Raw genomic sequence first — 20,664 nt, forward strand, 5'->3', positions numbered from 1 at the left:
TCTCTGTCAACCCATGTCTGTATACGAGCCCTAACTTTTCAAAAATCTCACTACCACCGCTCGAAGGATAGTGAAAGGTCGATAGATGGATGCATCAGTCTTTGCGCCACCCTTATGAAATGGGATTACCATACATTCTTTCCACTACTGTGGAATCTTTCCTGGTCTGAGACTAATTACATAGCCTGGCAAAAGGAACAGCCACTTCAGCTAAACACTCTTTTAGCATCCGTGCTGATATCCGATCAGTCCCTACTGCCGAATTCTTATTCAGTTTGTGCAACAGCTCTAGTACTCCCTCTTAATACACCTGCGTTTCAACATCCAATGAATACGCAGAAATGGGCCTAAATGTTTCTAGGCCCGTTTCTTTTCAAACTCAGCTTTCCGTACAACGGAAAGGTTTTGCCTCTTCTGACTTGCTGCTTATAACTTTCATGACTGACATCATTCTTATGTCCTTTTTGACATTATTCTATTCCTTCCACATCATCTTTTTCTTACAAATCTCTTACTTAACTAGATTCAGGGCCGGTGCGAAAGTATCTGGCACCCCTACGCAAAGAAAATTTAGGGGCCCCTATACATCGTCTGTATGCAGTGATTAGTGCGTCATTTTTCTCGATATCCAAATTCGATTAGTGCGCCTACTATATACATCTTAAAAATAAATGTTACAGATTTAAAAAATTTTCTGTCTATACATTTTTATGGCTAACTATTTTAAAAAAATCACTCACCAGAATGAAATAATTTAGTTACCGATTTAAAACATTTTACAAAGTTATTTTTAATGGCATACTACACTACTTCCATGTACACTATCTATACCAGGGTTTCCCAAACTGTGTTCCGCGAGAAGTTGCTGGAATTTGTCATTTTATTTTTCTAAGCATTTTTTATGAATAAATATTTTACAGTGGAAATATTCTGAGGAGAATAATATTCGAGAATATGTCGAAAAGCTCAGACCCAGAACGCCTAATAACATTTGTGTATCGTTAATTTTCAAACATCGAAACCATTCAACATTTGGGAAAGAGAATACCGCTGTTTATGATCGGTCTTAAAAATTGCCTAAAAGCGGATTATAATAATCGGCGACGTCCTCTGGTCTCAAAACTGAAGGAAATGACATCTGTGTAGCAAATGTCAGTGACCAAGTAACATATTTGGAAATAAAAATGGAAATATTCATGAATTATCGTTAATTTTCACACATCGAAATCTTTCAACAATCGGGAAAGAGAATACCGCTGTTTATGACCGATCATAAAAATTGCCTGCAAGCCGATTACAACAAATGGCGGCGTATAATATTTTTCGTACAAGCGAAGTTTTTAAGCAGCAATGTAGAGGCTGACCCTGATGAATAGAGAAGCAGTAAAATTTGCATTAGAGTAGAAGAGGCAATAGGGCCATACCGTCGGTTGTATGGAAAAAAAAAAGAAACAAAATGCCCGCCAAACTACGTTAACTCAATTCTTTGTTAAGAAGTAGAATAAAATTTATATTCTGAATATGTTTTATTGTCTTTCAGCTTCATGGTTTTCCTTTAACTACACCCTGAGACATACCCTAATTCTTTTATATAAAAAATTAAAGTTCAAAAAAGAAATCTGAGGAACGAATTATACTTTTTCCCATAGGTTATTGTATTCGATTAGTGCGTTTTTCGATTAATGCGCCTGTTTTAAAGAACGTATCAGGCGCACTAATCGAGGGATTGCTGTATATATATTTTGTCATACTCACACAAGCACACGTACACCTACACATATGGATATTTATAAAAATAATATCATTATGAACATTTATATATAAAATTTATTAATCAAAACCAATACATTTGTATACATATGATTACTCCTAATATCTGTATAGCAAGAAAATTATTACGTCTTAAATACAAAAATTATAAAAAATTAATGTTTCGGGCTTTTGCTTTGGCAAAGTTTTGAATTAATTCATCTATATTGATTGTAGATACAATTTCATGCTCTATAGATATTATTGCTAGACCAGTGAGCCATCGTAGAGCGAGTGTAAGTTTATGTAAGTTTTAATTTCGAGAAACTCCTTTCTGAACTCGCTACTGATACTGGCAATGTCGAAAAAAATTCTCAGAGCAATAAACGAACACATTTGGAACACTATTTTCTAAATTATTTTTGCATATGTATGACAGGACATCTAATGATGAAGTATTTTCTGGAATTCGCCTTGTCATTATTATTCACTACATAAATCTGTTCATCAATATCTCTAGAATTATCATGTGTTAAATAATTTTCTAGGCTAGGTTATAACTGATGGTTCTAATTCATACAAAAATTAGTATTGTGCGAGACAATGCGCGAGTCTCGGGAACGTGATTTATTTGTTATGACTCATGATGTAATTGGCGTGAAAGTTCATTTCTTTGATGTTAAATGATCTGAAGTTTTCCAAATTTCTGGAAAGATTAGACCTTGATTCTTGTTTAGGTTTTCAGTTGTGGGGGCGACTGTAGCTGCTTCCTTTGAAGGCTCTTGAATGTTTATATAGTTTTCTTTTATATAGGGCATAAGGCTCTTATCCCGCTCACTGAGATGGTTGGTAGAGGCAAAGTGGCAAGAAAGGGCTGAAAGGTCTTGTCTGTTGTTTCTGACATACCCTATGTGTTCTTCCTTTCTCGTTTCGAAGCTTCTAGAGGTCTGACCTAAGTAACTAATACTACATGAGCAAGGTATATTATTTACCTTGAAAACCTAAACAAGAATCAAGGTCTAATCTTACCAGAAATTCGGAAAACTTCAATCAGATCATTTAACATCAAAGAAATGAACTTTCACGTCAATTACATCATGAGTCATAACAAATAAATCACGTTCCCGAGACACGCGCATTGTCTCGCACAATACTAATTTTTGTATGAATTAGAACCATCAGTTATAACCTAGTCTGTTACCTTCATATAGCTTACTAATTTGTATTCCCTGAAGATGCCGATAGAAAAATTGGCGTAACATGTAGGACGATAAATTAAAAGCCACTTGACTAACATTATAAAAAATGTGTAATAGTTTATAATCAAAACGTTTGTTTACATTGGAAATATTATGTCAAATATTTATATTTTTTAAATAACATTTATTGAAATAAATATGATATTTTGCTTTATTTCCTTGCAAAATAAAATTATATGGGTCGCACGTTTCAGTTTTAGGAACGATTTTTTTTTTTATACATAAAAATATAACGGAAAAACTCACGTAGAAAAATTATTTAATGGTATAATTTTCGCCCGTGTGTCACAGGCATCTTCAGTACAATTAGGCACAAAAATTAAACATTAACTGACAATTCCAAAAAGCGCCACCTAAGTAGCTGGTGTAAGATAACTAAAAAGGTCAATAACTTTCCTAAAAAAAAAAAAAAAAAAAAAAAAAAAAAAAAAAAAAAAAAAAAATTAATACAATAAAAAGTTAGGAAAGATTAGCTGATTTGTAAAGTACTATCTCCCATAAAGGGGACAGACGTAAGCCGTCGGATCTGTTTAAGTTAGGAGAATGAAGTAGAGTTTCACATGCTTCTTTATAAAGGCGTTCCATGAGAAACTGACTTTTGTGAAGAACTCTTGTCTTTTTCCAATGAACTCTGTGTCTAGTGAAGATGGCATGTTCTGCAAGTCCAGACTTTTCAGGTTTAAAGTATTCAATATAAGATTGGTGTTCTTCTAGCCGAATGGAGGCAGATCTTCCCGTTTGTCCGAAATAACATAATCCACAAGAGCACGGAATCTGGTAGACACCTGGATGATTGAGATGTGGAAGCTTGTCCTTTGGAGAAGCGAGAAAGGTGGAGATTTTTCTAAAAGGTCGAAAGGCAACAAAAATATTCAGTGGTTTTAAAATTTTTGCTATACGTTCACTTCTTTTCTTTCTCGCTTCTCCAAAGGACAAGCTTCCACATCTCAATCATCCAGGTGTCTACCAGATTCCGTGCTCTTGTGGATTATGTTATTTCGGACAAACGGGAAGATCTGCCTCCATTCGGCTAGAAGAACACCAATCTTATATTGAATACTTTAAACCTGAAAAGTCTGGACTTGCAGAACATGCCATCTTCACTAGACACAGAGTTCATTGGAAAAAGACAAGAGTTCTTCACAAAAGTCAGTTTCTCATGGAACGCCTTTATAAAGAAGCATGTGAAACTCTACTTCATTCTCCTAACTTAAACAGATCCGACGGCTTACGTCTGTCCCCTTTATGGGAGATAGTACTTTACAAATCAGCTAATCTTTCCTAACTTTTTATTGTATTAATTTTTTTTTTTTTTTTTTTTTTTTTTTTTTTTTTTTTAGGAAAGTTATTGACCTTTTTAGTTATCTTACACCAGCTACTTAGGTGGCGCTTTTTGGAATTGTCAGTTAATGTTTAATTTTTGTGCCTAATTGTACTGAAGATGCCTGTGACACACGGGCGAAAATTATACCATTAAATAATTTTTCTACGTGAGTTTTTCCGTTATATTTTTATGTATAGTTATGTCTACTCACGGTTTACCTCTTTTAAAACTGATTTTTTTTTTTTTTTAAAGAACAACAAATGAACTGCATTACTCGGGGTTTTCGATTGAGAGTCTTTTTAATATCAAAAATTTATATCCAATGGTATTTTATCAGAGATTCTTCGCATTTGTCTTTTGTTTAAAACTGCAACAGTACTTTGGAAAAATAACGAATTCAAACAAAAAGAAAGTGCACGTGTTATCTAGCAGTATTTTGTGTGTGTGGGCGTGGTGATAATTTTTTTTTTTGGGGGGGGGGGTTAGCCATTAAAGGCGAATTAATTCTGTTCTGAATTTGGAAATAAAATTTCATTTTGATGCATGCACCTACACATGTTTCGAAAGATAAAGTGTAGGGAAAATATCACTACTTCAAAACTTCCGTTTATTTCGATTTGTAGGGAGTGATTGGGGGAAACCAAGAAAGTTGAAATGCAAAAACCTACAGATTACGTTTATAAAAATTATGCATTACATGATATGATTCAAGATTTACATATGATTCTCTACAAAGCAAAATTTAAAAGCGCGAACCTTTGCGCAATCTGTGAACTAACCGTCGAACTAAGATTATGAATAAATAAGAAAACTTAATTTGGAACAGATGGACGCTGTATTCATTTTTTGATTCGGATTTTCATGAATTTATAAAATAATTGTTTGACAAAAATAATTATCTTCAATCAAGTTCTGGGAGAATTTTAAAATGTATTGGCGATTAAAATAGCAAAAAATTGATAATGACATTGATCTTCCAATGTGATACAATATGAAGTGAAGAAAGTATGAAAGGATTTCTTATTTTGTGCTGCATTAAAAACTATAATTATACGATAAAAACATGCAGCAAAATGAATATAACTCATAGGTATTTAGTCTGATATAACTTAGATTCCGGTTACCGAGAAAACAGCTAGGAATTGCGTTTCTTGCTGTAGGCAACTGAACATAGTACTATGTACACCAGGTAATCCAGTTAACTGTTCTTTTCAGCGTGAAGGATTATTGCCCCTTCTAATGGACATGATGGTCAAACTACATTTCTTATCCATGTTCTTTCAGCAGGTGGACAGAATATTATCCAGGTTTGCTGGACGTCTATATACGTCCAGCAAAGAAATGGTGCGCTTACATACATGAATTTTATGGAACACAGGAGTTCCTGTTAGTTTTATATGTAGCAAAATCTGGCGCCCCGAAGTCTTAACGCCCATAGGCGATTGCATAGGTTCGCCTAATGATAAAACCCGGCCCTGACTAGATTACACACCAATTTCGCTCCTACCTTATTTATTCTTATAACTCCAGGAGCATATTCAGATACTGTATCATTTAAGGGATTCAGCTTCCCAAGCACTGCCGATATCCTTCCCACTCAAAAACTGACACTATGACAGAGAATCTACCAAATTCTTAAGATGCTCAAAATGTTTTGCGTTGTACTGTAGTTCAGCATATAACATTTATTCATTACATGAACATTGGAACCAACCTGGGTCAGTACAGTTACATAACTAAAATCCCCTCTGACACTATAAAGAACTAACACTCTTTAACCTCGAGTTTCTTCTGTCTCATACTGCTTTAGGAAGTTGTCTCGAAACAGCTCAATAAATTCAGTTTCATCTTCTCATGGGATTTTACAGCTATCCAATCAATGTTCGGATAATTAAAGCCCCTATTATTATTACTTGTTTCCCACCCATCACATTCATTTGGCAATGCATTTTTTCGTCACTAGCAACAGTTCCAACTAGATCCGTAACACCACACTATGTATCTGATCTTGTTAGATACCACCTCATACTACATGGCTTCAAACTTATTGCTGGTATTGCAATCACATGTTTCAACTCTAGATGGATTTAAGTCATTTAATATCATTAGCAGCACACCCTCTCCTGTCTATCATTTCTAAAAATACTGTACTCTTTACACTCGATACCAGTTAGTATGTCTGCCTCTGATAGCCAGATCTCACTAATATTAAAAAATAGTTCACAGCTTCATGCTAAAGTTATTATTTTATATGCAAGTGGTGTGAATTTTTAACAATAAAGTGTGCTGGAGGAGAATTTTCACTTGGCCAAATTGAAGTGGCATGATGGAGTGGGGAAGGAAAGAATAATTCACATTCTACTATCTAACCATCTACCATTTTCTTTTCTAAAGCTAATAACAATGGTGAAGAATATTAAATGCGAAAACAAGTTGATTTCCTTAAAAGCATTTTTATCTAGATAAAATCAGCACTAATAAATCACAGAATAGTCTTTTATATAGAATTAAAACTGCATTAGTGGGAAAGCCTGTCAGTCAACTTGTATCGTTCTAAGGGGAACAGTTTTATTCTCGCTTAACGAGAAGAATGAAAGGTCGTCTTTAGGATATATTACTCCAAAATGGAAGAAAACAAAGGAAAATAATACAGAGGAAAATTTTGAAAAAAAAATTCCGAATGTGAAATTTTTTCCCCCCTTTAAGATTTAGTTTTTGTTGCATGCTGATCCCTACGAAGCATTCTCGTGACTCAATGAATAGAACTCAACCTCTGTCAGCACTGCAAACATCTCTAGACGTCCCGTTCTAACTTATTACGTATATCCTGTCATTTTGTAATCATGACAATGCCATTACGCCTTTCTTAGACGTAAGGAGGATGTGAAAGCTTTTGTCGTTTTTGGATAAACATTCATGTACAGATAAAGCAGAGCGAGCGAGAGCACTGATGGGAGAAACAAATTTCAGTATGTCATTTTCCTTGCGCATTATTCGTGTCTGAATCAACGAAAGGTTCGTTCACATTCGAGCTAAAACATGTTTATTTCAATCTCAAACTGCCCCATCCAGTCCGCACATTTGTAGATTAAGTTGGACTTGACAGAACAAGCAATAAATCACTTCACCATTGAATTACTGCGATCGCCTATTTCGTTCTTGACAATGTAATTGAAGTGTGGAATTTAGTAAGACCTAGAGTTGCAAAGACAGGGAATAAATAATTCCATTTAGACAGGGAATAAATAGTCGCATTTGTCTCAGCCAAGTAAACGAACGAAAAAACAGTATATGGAGATCGAAAAAATAAAGGTAGAGCAAAGTTTCGTTCTCAATGAACTCATCAAAGCAAAATAACGATGGTCAAATAATATCTGCGGATGACATTACACTTGTGAACTTGGAAAACCAAATGAAAAACACTAACTGCAGTAATGTCGCCTGGCTGTTACTCAAATTTATCATACCTTGCATTAAAAGTGCAGTGAAAGTACTGCATAACTTGATCTGATACTGAAGAGGTACGAGTACAAAAAACTACACTTCTCCGATAGTAAAGACATTAACGAAACTTTTAAAGTGACGTCATCAGTAAGCAACAGATGGGGGGGGGATTAAAAATAACAGCAGTAACAAAATAAAAGCTATCACAAACATTAAAAGTCGCATGATAATACTAGGTTGTTCGTAATGTATTATATTATGGTTCTTTATTAATTATAAGCCTTCCAAAGAGTTCGCTCAGATTCTACAGTGCTTCAGGACTTCGACAATCATTAAAAATTATTAAAATTCAATATACAATGATCTCTGACTTGAACAGAACCAAGAACGAACCACTATTACATCATCTACTTATTACATTTTTTGAACAACGGCTTCACACATACAAGAGAAAACTAAATATAATTCTGAAAAGTTTTTTACCTTGGATATAATATATGTTAAAGATATCAAGTAATTTTATGAAACCAATCTGGGTAGTGACCCCAACCCATAATGTATAAGATAATACATCTCCTAGGAGATGCGTTTTACATTTTACATTTATGAAAATACTAAGGAAAGTGATCAGAACTTAATCCATCTTTACCACCGTTTTCCTTGGTGTTGCACCACCACCACCACCATAAGTCTTGAACCACGTTCAGTCGCAAACTTGACTTACTTGTCTGTTTGCTTACTTGGGAAAAAGGATTAAAACCAAGGTTATAAAATTACTTGATATCTTTAATAAATATAATTATCTTAAATAACTTAAATAAAAATAACTATCGGAATACAAGTATTCCGCTCAATATGTCATGAGCTTCTTTCTGGGAGAAGACAGGAAAACTGGTAACAGCATTCAAATTCTGAATAGAACAACAACGATAATAATAAACGAACCAATCATACAGCAGCTGTCCAGTAGAAGGAAACACTATTAGAGTTCAGAGACGTGGAAATATATGTTAATTAATAATTTAAAAATAAATAATATAAAACAATATATACAATTAACAGCAATCACTTCCGAAAACTTATAAATAGGCATACAGTCTGTCCAATGAAGACTAGTGTTTCCTCTTACGGTGGCATAGGGCTTAACATGATTCAAAAATAGACGATCAAATTTTGAAAATGTAGTATAGCATTTTTTAAAGGTTCCGGTGAACTGTGTCTAGTGTCTGTGGCATGAAAAGCAAGGTCTAATTATATAAGATTCGAACATAATCTTGATGTTCTTCGATTCTCATAGTAGCAAAACTTCCAGTCTGTCCAAAGTAGCAAAAATGACAAGAACAGGTTATGTGATAAACACCAGGCAAGTAAAAAGGTGATGCTGTATCTTTGATAGGTGGCAAGAAAAAAAAAAAAGATGACAACTTCCAGGCTGGTTTGAGGGTGGTGTACAAATTATATCTGCGAAGGATCTTGCTATTTGTTCGGATGTTCCTTTAAAAAGGTAAAATTTATGTCAATCCTTTTAATATCAGATTGCAATCTGGAAGAGGGATGATAATTATCAAAATATTTTCTGTGCATTTTCTGCTACTATTAGAATCTTAGAACATCAAGATTATATAAGATTTTTGGATTCTGAAGGTCCAGGTCTTGCTTCCCATGCCATCGACACTAGACACAAAGCTCACTGGTATCAAGATGCTCCACTACAGTAGGTTCAAATCGCCGCCGTCCTAATCGGACAGATTGTCTATTTGTAAGTTTTGGGAAGTGATTATTGTTAATTGTTTATATATTTTTATTTATATATTTTTAAATTAGCTAATTATACCATCTATTCCCAACTCTAATAGTGTTTCCGCCTACTAGACAGCTGCGACCGAGACAAGTGATATTATATACATGCTGTATGACTTGTATTAAGAAGTTGAATGTTGTTACCAGTTTCTCTGTCTTCTCCCTGAAAGAAGCTCATGACACTGAGCACCTCCGTAGCACAATTGGAGAAACGATGGTACATTGCGCCCTTCGATTGGAAAAGGTTTAATTTCGATTCTCGTCGTGACGAGAGGAATCTTAATATGGATTTTTTCAAGTGAAAATTGAATTAGCCGATCTCATACGGAGGTAGCAAGATTTTTCTTCCGAAAACTCGGGTTTTTCATACCACATTCAGATGAATCGGCCTTCAGAACACACGCAATTTACAGACAAAAATACTAGTGGTGGTGGGCAGTAGATGGCGTTGGTGTAGATCAGGGTTTCCCAAACTGTGTTCAGCGGAACACCAATGTTAAGCGGAAAGTGAATAAGTGTTCCGTGAAAAATTATCAAAATTAATATGAGCCTGGACTGGTTTTAAATGCTGCGACTAGTTCGCATTGACCTTGCTTATGACAGCACGTTTCCTGGAAACGTGCTGTCACAAGCAAGGTCAATGCGATGAGCTGAGGCTCGTCATGGCGTTGTCGCATTTTTGCGATGCGATACAGCATCCATCGGCGATAGTGTGCGCCTTGCTATACATTGAATACGAGACCAATGATACTCGACTCAAACCAAGGTGTTCTGTTAAAATTTCAGGATTTGTGAAGTGTTCCATCGTAAGAAAAGTTTGGAAAACACTGGTGTAGATGATGGTAGTGGCAGTTGAGTGTAGTTGGTGGATTAAATGATGGATTGGGGAGTTGCAGAGTAGATGACCTCCCTCGATGAGTCTTTGGACCTCCTTAGAGGTGTCATGAAAGAAATAATATAAGAGTAATAAATTATATTAAGTTCTCTTACATGTGTGAGGCCGTTATTCAAAAAATAAAGGCTATCTGACGCCTATGTCTATTAGGCAATAAGTATCATTTACTTATATGGTCATGGTGGACTTGCCTATATAGCTAGTAAATCAACATACTACCACCTATGACTTTAACACATTACAGGAATACTGCCACTTTTCCCACGAGCCACCACCACTACACATCTTGGAACGCCTCGCGCCTGCGGCCCTCGATAAGTAACCTGACCATTTAAAGTCAGTAAAAAGCAAAGCTACTACCAGGCCCAGACCGAGGCGGAATAGGCGAATGCCGCAGTAAAAGGGCTGAAAACTTACAATGAGTTTATGTTACAATTATACTGGAGGCAGAAATAATTTAAAATAATTAAATTGGATATATCATATTTAAAAATATTGAATTTATATATACATATTTATAAATATAATTATTTTATTCTAATTATATAAGCTCCAAATAATTATTTTTATTTTGATAATCCCTGGGACAGAAACATTTAAATCCAATTTCATTGATAAAATTTGATTCTCTTCTAGAATATTTTTATTTAAGAAACAAAATTAATCGGAAATTTTTATTTAGTAATTTAATATTTTAATATAAAAATTGATATATTAATAAATATAAAACTTTTTTTAAAAAATTAAAAATAATTTTTAAAACTATATTATAGTCGTATAAGACGTTATCTAATTATAAATCGTTCACATATCCGCAAAATTTTCTTCTTACATGCCAGTTCGCTATCCCTCTATTAGTGTGTATTATATATTTTGTTACCTCGTATTTATGAAGATAAGTTTGGAGTTAAATATGTGATTTATCTTAGTAATGATTTTTTAAATAAATTATTCATTTTCTTTGTAGCTATAGTCGTGATTGTTTTTACCTTTTTTTTTTTTTTTTTTTATTTTACGAACTCTTGCATATATTTGAAATTGTCCCCATTGACTACTATACGGAGTTTTACGTTAATATTAAACAAGGTAATTTTTAATTTTACTTTGCTAATTTATTTGTTTTCTTAATGCAATAAAATCAAATTAAAATAATTGTATAAATGGGCGAGACTTGGCAAATGATGATTCAATTCTAAATTTTTTTACTTTGTTTTGGGCCCTATACTTCATGAAAAAAAAATAAACTTTTTTATTTCAGAAAGAGACAAAAATGGCAGACCACCAGAGGGGGAGGGGAGGAATGAAAATCCTTTCTGGTCATTAATACAGAAAAAGACGAGCAGAACGAGAAGTTATTCGAGCTCAACGAGAAAATCAATTGCGGAAATTTTTTAAATTATCAGAAAAAAGAGTCAGTGAAAGCGACGTTCCTGTGAAGTCCCCCACTGACAATGAGTGTGAAAATTCGAATTTGTGTTTATATGATAATCGGGCTCTTGAGAAACAGCCAATAGCTTCGACTTCAAATACCTCAATACTAAATTACGAGTTTTTTGACGATCCAACTTTATGACCAAACTTGTCCAATTCAATAATTGATATATTAGTAAAACGAGGTCCTCGTGCTGAATCAAAAGAGACTTTTTTCCCACGCGATAAACATGTCATGTATCGCATTATAATAGGATTTTGAGTAACGGAGAAACCATCAAAAGATCTTGGTTAATTTACTCTCAAGTTCAAAAAAATGTGGTATTTTGTTTTTGCTGTAAATTTTTTTCTAATATTCGAATTATAAACTTAATTTCGGAAGGAAACAACGATTGGAAACATATGTCCCAACTTCTTCAGCGCCACGAAAAATCTCAAGAACATTTAAATAATTTTGAAAAATGGGTTGATTTCGAAAAGCGTTTAAAAAATGAAAACTACAATTGATCAACATCAGCTAAAATTACTCAAAAAAGAACAAGAACACTGGATGCATGTTTTAAAACGCATAATATCGGTTATTAAATTTCTTGCAAAAGAAAACATAGCGTTCAGATGAAGTTCAGATACTTTATATAGAAATAATAATGGAAAATGTTTGAAACTGACTGAATTATTCGCCGAATTTGACAGCGTATTACAAAAACATATAGAACGCATAAAAACAATGAAATTCACGTTCATTATTTAGAAAAATGTATACAAAACGAAAGCATTAATATATTGAGTAATGAAATTAAAAAAAAATTATCTAAAATAATGAATGCTAAGTATTTTTCAATAATTGTTGATTACACCACTGATATTTCGCAACAGGAGCAAATGTCCTTAATTGTAAGATATGTTTCTATAAAAGAAAAAAATGAAGAAACCAAAGATTTCTAGATTTTATTAAAATTAATAATACAACAGGAAGTGATAAGGCTATAGTAATTTTAAAATTATTAGAAGAAAAAAACTTAAATATTCAAAATATCTGTGGTCAGGGATATGACAACGGGTCAAATATGAAGGGGAAGAATGCAGGGGTACAAGCACTTTTAAAGAACAAAAATCCTAGAGAATTTTTTGTTCCGTTGTACGCATTCCTTGAACCTAGTATAGAGCAATAGAGAAAGCTGCAATGTAGATACGGTTTTATATTTTGACATTACATTATTCAGTCAATCTATAATTTCTTTTCTTCATCGAGTCATCGTTGGGATATTATTATTATGTGACACCTCCAGGGAGTCACAAGACTCATCCAGGGTGAGTGTGCCAACAGCATCGAATGATTGTCCCTTCCAACTACTAACCACGCTCAAACTTGCTTAACTTTTTTGCATGAGCCATTAGTAACAGAGGCTCTACTAATCGACCAACCTTTGCTGGCAAATTCTAAACCACGTCCAAATTTTACTTTAAAAAAAACTTTATGCACGACGAGATGAGAAAGTCGCGTTGAAGCTGTAAAAGTGACGAAATCAAGTAAAAGAAATACATGAAGCTTTAATTTTCATCACAGAAGATTACAGTTTAATTGCGCAACAAGGCATTAAAACAAATTTAGAACTAGTTCGTCGGCAAAAAAAAAAGTTAATTCTTTCAAGTTTATATTTGGCACATTTGTTTGGTATGACATTCTAAGTGAAGTCAATGCATCTAGCAAACAATTGCAAAATATCTCTTGCAATATTATGGAAGCCTTGAAATCCTTAGATGATACGAAAAAATTCTTGACGTTATACAGAAGCGAAAATAATTTTTTGCAAGATAAACACCAAGCCTATAACTTTGCTCTAAATATTGCGTTAAATGCTTATTTCCCAACTAACGACAGCACACGAACTCGTCGTGTAAAAACTCAATTTGATTATATATGTCCTGACGAAACAATTACTAATTTTGAGCGACAGTTTCAAATTAATTATTTTAATGTAATTCTTGATTCAGCAATAACATCAATTACTGAGAGATTTGATCAGCTAAATAAATATGAATCAATTTTTGGGTTTCTCTTTAACATTGGTAACTTAAAAGTTGATAATGATACAGTAAAAAAGAAGCTTGTTTCGACTTAGAAATTATTCTGTCTGATGGTGATCAAAAAGATATTAAAGCAATAGATTTATTAGATGAATTAAAAATATTGTCTCGGAGGATATCAAATAATTATTATCCCAAAGATGTATTAAATTATATTTGTGCAAATAACTGCATAAGTCTTTTTCCTAATGTTTACACATCACTAAGAATTCTTTAACAATCCCAACTACAGTTGCAAGTGCAGAGCGCAGTTTTCCTAAATTAAGACTTTTTAAAAATTATTTGCTAGTTCATTTCACAAAGGATTTGAAATTGGAAGTGATCACTATTTAGTCTTGAGCAGGATAAAATTGAATTTTGTATTGAAAAGAATAACATGCAAGAAAGTTTTAAAGCGAATAAAAGTTGAGCAGCTCTCAAATGTTAACTGTAGACTAAAATACACAAAGATTATTGAAGAAAAAAATGAAAGAGTTTGAGAACAGCAACCAAACCTTGGAGATTCAGTGGCAAGCCTTGAAGAAAACCCTCATTGATTCAGCCAGAGAGGCATGTGGTGAGGTCTGTAAGGATACAAAAAATCAGAACTCCATGGTGGACACAGGAAGTTAAAGAGGCGGTGAAGGAAAAGAAGAAAGCATATCAAAAGTTCCTGGCAAGTAAATCAGCTTGTGCTCTTAGAGAAAACAGAGACAAATGTAAGAAAGCGAAACACTGTGTAAAACTAGCTAAACAAAAGTCACGGGAGGACTTTGGCAAGTACATAGAAAATAAATATCAAGAAGGTGGTAAGATATTCTGGAGGTCGTTGAAGAAGCTTAGAAATGGAAGAAAGAGTGCTGCAAAATTAGAGATGATAAAGGTGACATGAAAACGGGTGAAAAAGATATATTCTTGAAGTATGGAGTAATTACTACGAAAAGTTGCTAAATGAAACAAGCAGTGATTGCACAGTGGTAAAAAACACTCAACAGGCATACAGTCAGGAATACATATCCATACTTGAAGTAGAAAAAGACATCAAAGGCTTGAAAATGTGGAAAGGCAGCAGGAGTAGATGATATTCGACCAGAAATGCTGAAGTATGGTGGTATAAAAGTCTTACAGTGCATAGTTCAGAAAGCCTGGACAGAGGAAAGAATTCCCGATGATTGGAGTGGAGCTCTCATAGTACCCATATATAAAAAGGGAAATAAAACTGAATGTGAGTATTACAGAGGTATTTCCCTACTGAGTGTTCCTGGCAAGATCTATGCAAGTATACTTGAGAAACGGTTGAGAAGAATTGTGGAAGAAAAGCTTGATGAAGAACAAGCTGGATTCAGACCAAATAGAGGCTGTCAGGATCAGAAAGTGGTATTAAACACTTTCCTTCATAATGGTATTGATATCAAAATTGGAGATGTTAATGTCAACTCTTTGCTTTATGTGGACTATGTTATACTTCTAAATAAATTCGCTACAGGTCTGCAAGATTCCCTGACTAAATTGAATAACTGTTGTAATAGACATGGTATGAAGGTCAGCAATAAAAAGACAAAGACAATGAAAATAGGCAGAATCGTTGAAAATGTCAACTGCGTTGTGAACGGAGAACCTCTGGAACAAGTAAAACCTTTCAGCTACTTATGCACGATTTTTAGTAAAGATGGTATATTAAATATGGAAACAGACAACAGAATCAACAAAGCTGATATGGTAGGAAGTCAACTGAATAAATTCATATGGAATAAGAGAGAAATTAGTCGGAGCACTAAATTAGCTGTATACAAGACAGTGTTCAAACCAGTGTTAACTTATGGATCTGAGAACACTTGACCAAAGACTAGAGACCGCAGATATGAGAGTCCTCAGAAAGATTAGATGCGTGAACAGATGGCATCAATGACAATATCATATTAAAAACGAAGATATTAGAAATGAACTTGACATTGTCAGCATCCAGGAATGCGTTAGCAGAGCTAATCTCAGGTGGTATGGTCACTTGAATAGAATGGGCGAGGAAAGATTAGCAAAACAAGTGTTCTCTACTAGTTTGGCAGAAAAACGCCCCAGAGGAAGACCAAAATATAGGTGGATTGATACTGTACAAAGTGCCTTAGACGATAGAAATATAAGACCTGATAATTTTGGAGCTTGACAAGTAACAGTCTGATTTGGAGGAAAATTGTAGATAGGAAGTTAGTGATAACGTAAATTTTTCATGTAGTCCTATCATATCCTGTACACCCTTTGAGGGTACATGGCAGGAATTTGATGATGAAGAAAAATTATTTGAGGTCCACAATGTCCCAAGATAGATTAGATGGCTTAGCCACTTTATTGAAAATGACATAGCCGAGACATTAGATCTAGAATAAGTAGTCAAGTTTTTTGCTGAAATTAAGGCTATATAGGTTTTTTTTAAAATAATTAAAATGATTAATTCAGATTTATTTTGTCATGTTTAATGTGATTTATGTAATATTTATAAATTGTGTTAAAATTATGTACAGCACTCATATAATAAACAAAAATATTTAATTTATTATTATTTATTTATTCACTATACATATATATACACACACACACACACACAGGTAGCCCTCGTATAACGCGGATGTTAGGTTCCGCAGAAATGCCGCGTTATATAAATCGCGTTATGCGAGTTTCAGATCACATAGAAAAAGTAGGGTTATGTTCCGAAATGTTTTTTTTTATTATATAAACAACAATGACATAATATATTTATTATTATATTAAACAAAAAATATATTTTTATTTAATTCAGGTAATTCATGTAAGTTAAGAAAACAAACTATGAAAAAAATACATAGTATAAAAGTATAAAAATTACAAATTGTACTTAAACTTCATTGCACATAATGCATAAATGTTTTAGGCAAAATAAAATAGTGCATATTTTAATCTTCCATAGCACGAGGATTTGAGGATTGGTTAATAAGCACTGTTTTGTCATGTAATCGCCTGATGCATTACTACAAAACAGTAGAGTAATTCTATCTTTGGAAACTTTGAATCCAGGAGCTGATCTTTCATTTTTCGAAATATAGGTGCGTTTTTGCACTTTTTTCCAATATAACCCGGATTCATCCGTATTGAACATCTGGTCTGCACTATAAATGTTTATAAACTTTGAGAGTTTTTTGTTTAATAAGATTTCCATCCATAGGAATTTCCTTTTGAGGTGCAATCTTCTATCGAAATCATTAGAGATTTCTCCATTTTTCTATTAGAATACATCGCGTACACGAGCAACGCGCTTTGCACTTATCGTTGACCCAGCAATAAATACTTTCTCGGATTTTATATTCATTTTGTTTGATTGTTCGAATTGTTGATCCATTTAAATTCAAAGTCCCTGCAAAAATTCCTGGTTTTTCTCCATATTTCAACCGATCCAAGATTTTGAATATTTTTCTTCGAGAGAAATTAATTTTGTTTTCAATTTGTTTTTCCCTTTCGTTGCAGTTTGTGGCCATTACTATAAAAATAATATTTTATACAAAAAAAAGCAAGCATTACATATTGCATGTAACTCACCAGAAAATGTGCTTAGCTTATGATGAACACACGATTTTTAATGCACTTTCTGGCAGAAAAGAGGGCAATTTTCAACAATAAATGTCTTATACGGTAAACTGTTGAGATATATGCTGGCTAAAGGGTATTTCCCCTAATATAAATTCGCTACTCATAATTACATGCGGGATACAGGCAGACACAAATTTAACGAAGATAAAATTTGATTTTTAAGTCGCGCGGTAAAAACATATGAAAAGATAAAGGATTACTACAATTTGTAGACCGTGTTTTTATCGGAACAGTGCTGTATAAGTACCGCGTTCAACAAGGGTTACTACAATTTCAGACCGCGTTGTATAAATATAACGTTATAGGAGGGTTACCTGTATGTGTGTGTGTGTATATATATATATATATATATATATAAATAAATGTTTTATATACACACATACAATTTCGACCTTAGGGCGGAAAAAAAATCTTGCACATACTCAAAAATTTGCTCGCCTACTCTAACATAATTATAAAAAAAACAGGGCTGCGTTCATGCGCATAATTCGCATAGCACCATTTCTAACTTCGCTCAGAAAAAAACAACGCCTTCCTATAAAAATTCTTAACTACTACAATCTCAATTTTCCATAGTCACACTATTACATTTATGCAGTTCTCATAATAGCAAGCAATCAATAAAATCACTTCGATGAAGTTATTTACATGAAACGTTCCCTATATAACGTGGTTTTTGTTGATATTTTGGCTATCCGAGACAGTAGTTTTTCCTTACTAATACCTACTCACAAAGAAAATAAATTGAAATATTGTATGACTTATTACAGAATCTCAAAGCTAAGACATTGGTTAAAATGTATAGAGGTGATGTAACAGGTAAAGAAATTTTATTTCACTAATCTGAAAGTGAGGGGAAATAAATCGTACGAAATTGGATTTCTTTCAAACACATTTATTGTGTCTTATGGCTATTTTGAATGGAAAAGAAAGAAAACAGTCAGGCCGCAGCAACTATTTGCATACAAAGCTATTTAAAGTTATCCAAGTATAAAAGATTTCACTTGAATAAATGTGGTATATTAACATCATATTTGCTGCTTTAGAAATCCTCTAGGTAGATGTTAATAACTTTTGACAAACTTTTGCCACGAGAATAAGAATAAACGCTAAGAATATGCAACATTTTGTAATATTTTCAGATAACCACAAAACATATCCTCACAATCGATCCACGCAGATCGATTACTTTTCCCTACGTACAGCATATACTGTACAATGAAACTTGGCACTCGGAATCCTACGTCAGTAAGAAATATTACCACTGAAACCAAACTTATAAACATAAAAACACTCAAGTTGTGAATATTAAAAACATTTATTTAAAACGTCCGCGCAAACATATGTCTGGGGAAGGAGTGTCCTAGGTTCGATTCCCGTCGACGACGTGAGGAGCTCAAGGGTTTTCCTCAGCCATAACCAAGTTAGCCTATCTTGGGCGTGGACAGCAGGGTTTTTCATGCCGTAAGTAGGCAAACCGGCCCCGTGAACACACACGGATACAGTCAGGAATACTTAAGTCAATCCCTCCAGCCATAGGTCTGAATTGTCAGCTATGCCGGTCCCGAGCCCGGATAAAAATAGGGGGGAATGAGGTGATGCCGTACCTCCCCGTAAAAGGGGCTCACGGCCGTTGAATCACCATACGAAATGAATGAATTTACTAAAAAATCAATCTTTCAGGACTCTGTACACTGAGAACCCGAGTAGCTTGAGTTATTGTCAGCCTTCGGCTGATTGCAACAAATAAGATTCTAAAGTGACATAAAACTTCATTAGGTTTACTCTCTGTCCAGTAAACTCAAACAATTCTAACGGAGCGTAGTACTTGTCTTCGGGAGGGGGTGGGGAAGCCTTCGTCATCGGACAACAGTTTTATCCGTCAGCTACCTTCTGTGAACTGTGATATCTTGGAATAAAGTACACATCCACTCGGTCATGGGAGACTGTACGTTTTGCTTTGGTTATAGTAATTACAATTTTAAATCAAGATTTATTTAATATGTTGTAATAATAGCAAATATTACTGGTTACGTACCTGAATATTTTCCTTGTCCTCCTTCAAAACGCATTTTATTTCACTAGCTGACAAGACACGACTCAGAGATTCCATTGCGACAATTCGTCTGCAAACTATTCACAATAAATCCGAAATATCCTGAACTTGTAAATAATCTGGTAACAGCACGCTTACAAATCAACTGCCGAACTACATTTCTGTAGATAATAAGGAGGCCGTTTATAAAGACTTCTAGCCACTTACAATCCAATGATATAAACTATCACACACAAAATTCAAGCTCTTTACAATAAATAGCCATTAAAAGTATGCACACCGATAAACTTATCTTCGCAAGTTAGGTTTAAACTGTCATGCGCACTAATATCTTAATGCATGAGACGTACAATAGTCCTGCAGCAAATTCTTCTCTCGATCCTGATGAATTTAAATGATTATAGCTTCCCGCTTTTTCTCGATAATACAAAAATACATGATAGTGTCTCAAGAGTCTTCAGAAGCTGGACAACTTTAAAGTAGTTCTAAAAACACTGATGCAAAAACCGGTTACATTGCAACTGTTTTCCTTCTCCACTTTGTGCAAGTTCGATGTCTTAGTGCGCACAATCCAACATGTCTTTCATTCCGCTCGCTAACACAAACAACAAAGCAAGCAAACACAGAAATGTGAAGTTGTATCGTTAGCATTGACGAATACAACATTAGTGAAACTTGTGAGATCATACTAAACACGGGAACGGTTTGGTATTTGTAATTTTGTTTTCGTAACTTGAACTATTGAACAAATTTTTGTACTCGCACTTACGCATTTCGAAACAGTAATATAAATCAAAAATCGAATTATGTTTGTGTTTAGCAGTGGCCCAATGAGCATATAATGGATTTCATAAGACTTTTAAGAGCATATTGAGAAGTGCAAGGTTTATAATCTGATTTAAAAAAAAAAAATTCCTCAGAAAATCAGTAAATAATGCAGTAAATTATTAACCAGATAGATTTAATTTAAATTAAACAGCTTTTAACATAATAGTATATCAAGTGCAAGAAAAGAAAATAACCT

The 20,664-nt window shown here is 33.9% G+C and overlaps 1 protein-coding gene across 1 annotated transcript in view; it reads right to left on the bottom strand.

Annotated features, from left to right (window-relative positions):
• The window catches only part of LOC150101164 (uncharacterized), a 130,183-nt gene extending 110,166 nt beyond the window's left edge, over window positions 1–20,017 (bottom strand). Inside the window, exon 1 of the mRNA XM_090402180.1 lies at window positions 19,623–20,017. Within this exon, the coding sequence (XP_090258306.1) occupies window positions 19,623–19,656 (34 nt within the window). The 5' untranslated portion in view covers window positions 19,657–20,017. The remainder of the gene's footprint in view (window positions 1–19,622) is intronic.
• Window positions 20,018–20,664: the final 647 nt, after the last annotated feature.

The sequence above is a fragment of the Typopeltis vanoorti genome, chromosome 12 (assembly GCF_054136105.1).
Source record: "Typopeltis vanoorti isolate ZY-2024b chromosome 12, IOZ_Tvanoo_1.0, whole genome shotgun sequence".
NCBI lineage: Eukaryota > Metazoa > Arthropoda > Arachnida > Uropygi > Thelyphonidae > Typopeltis > Typopeltis vanoorti.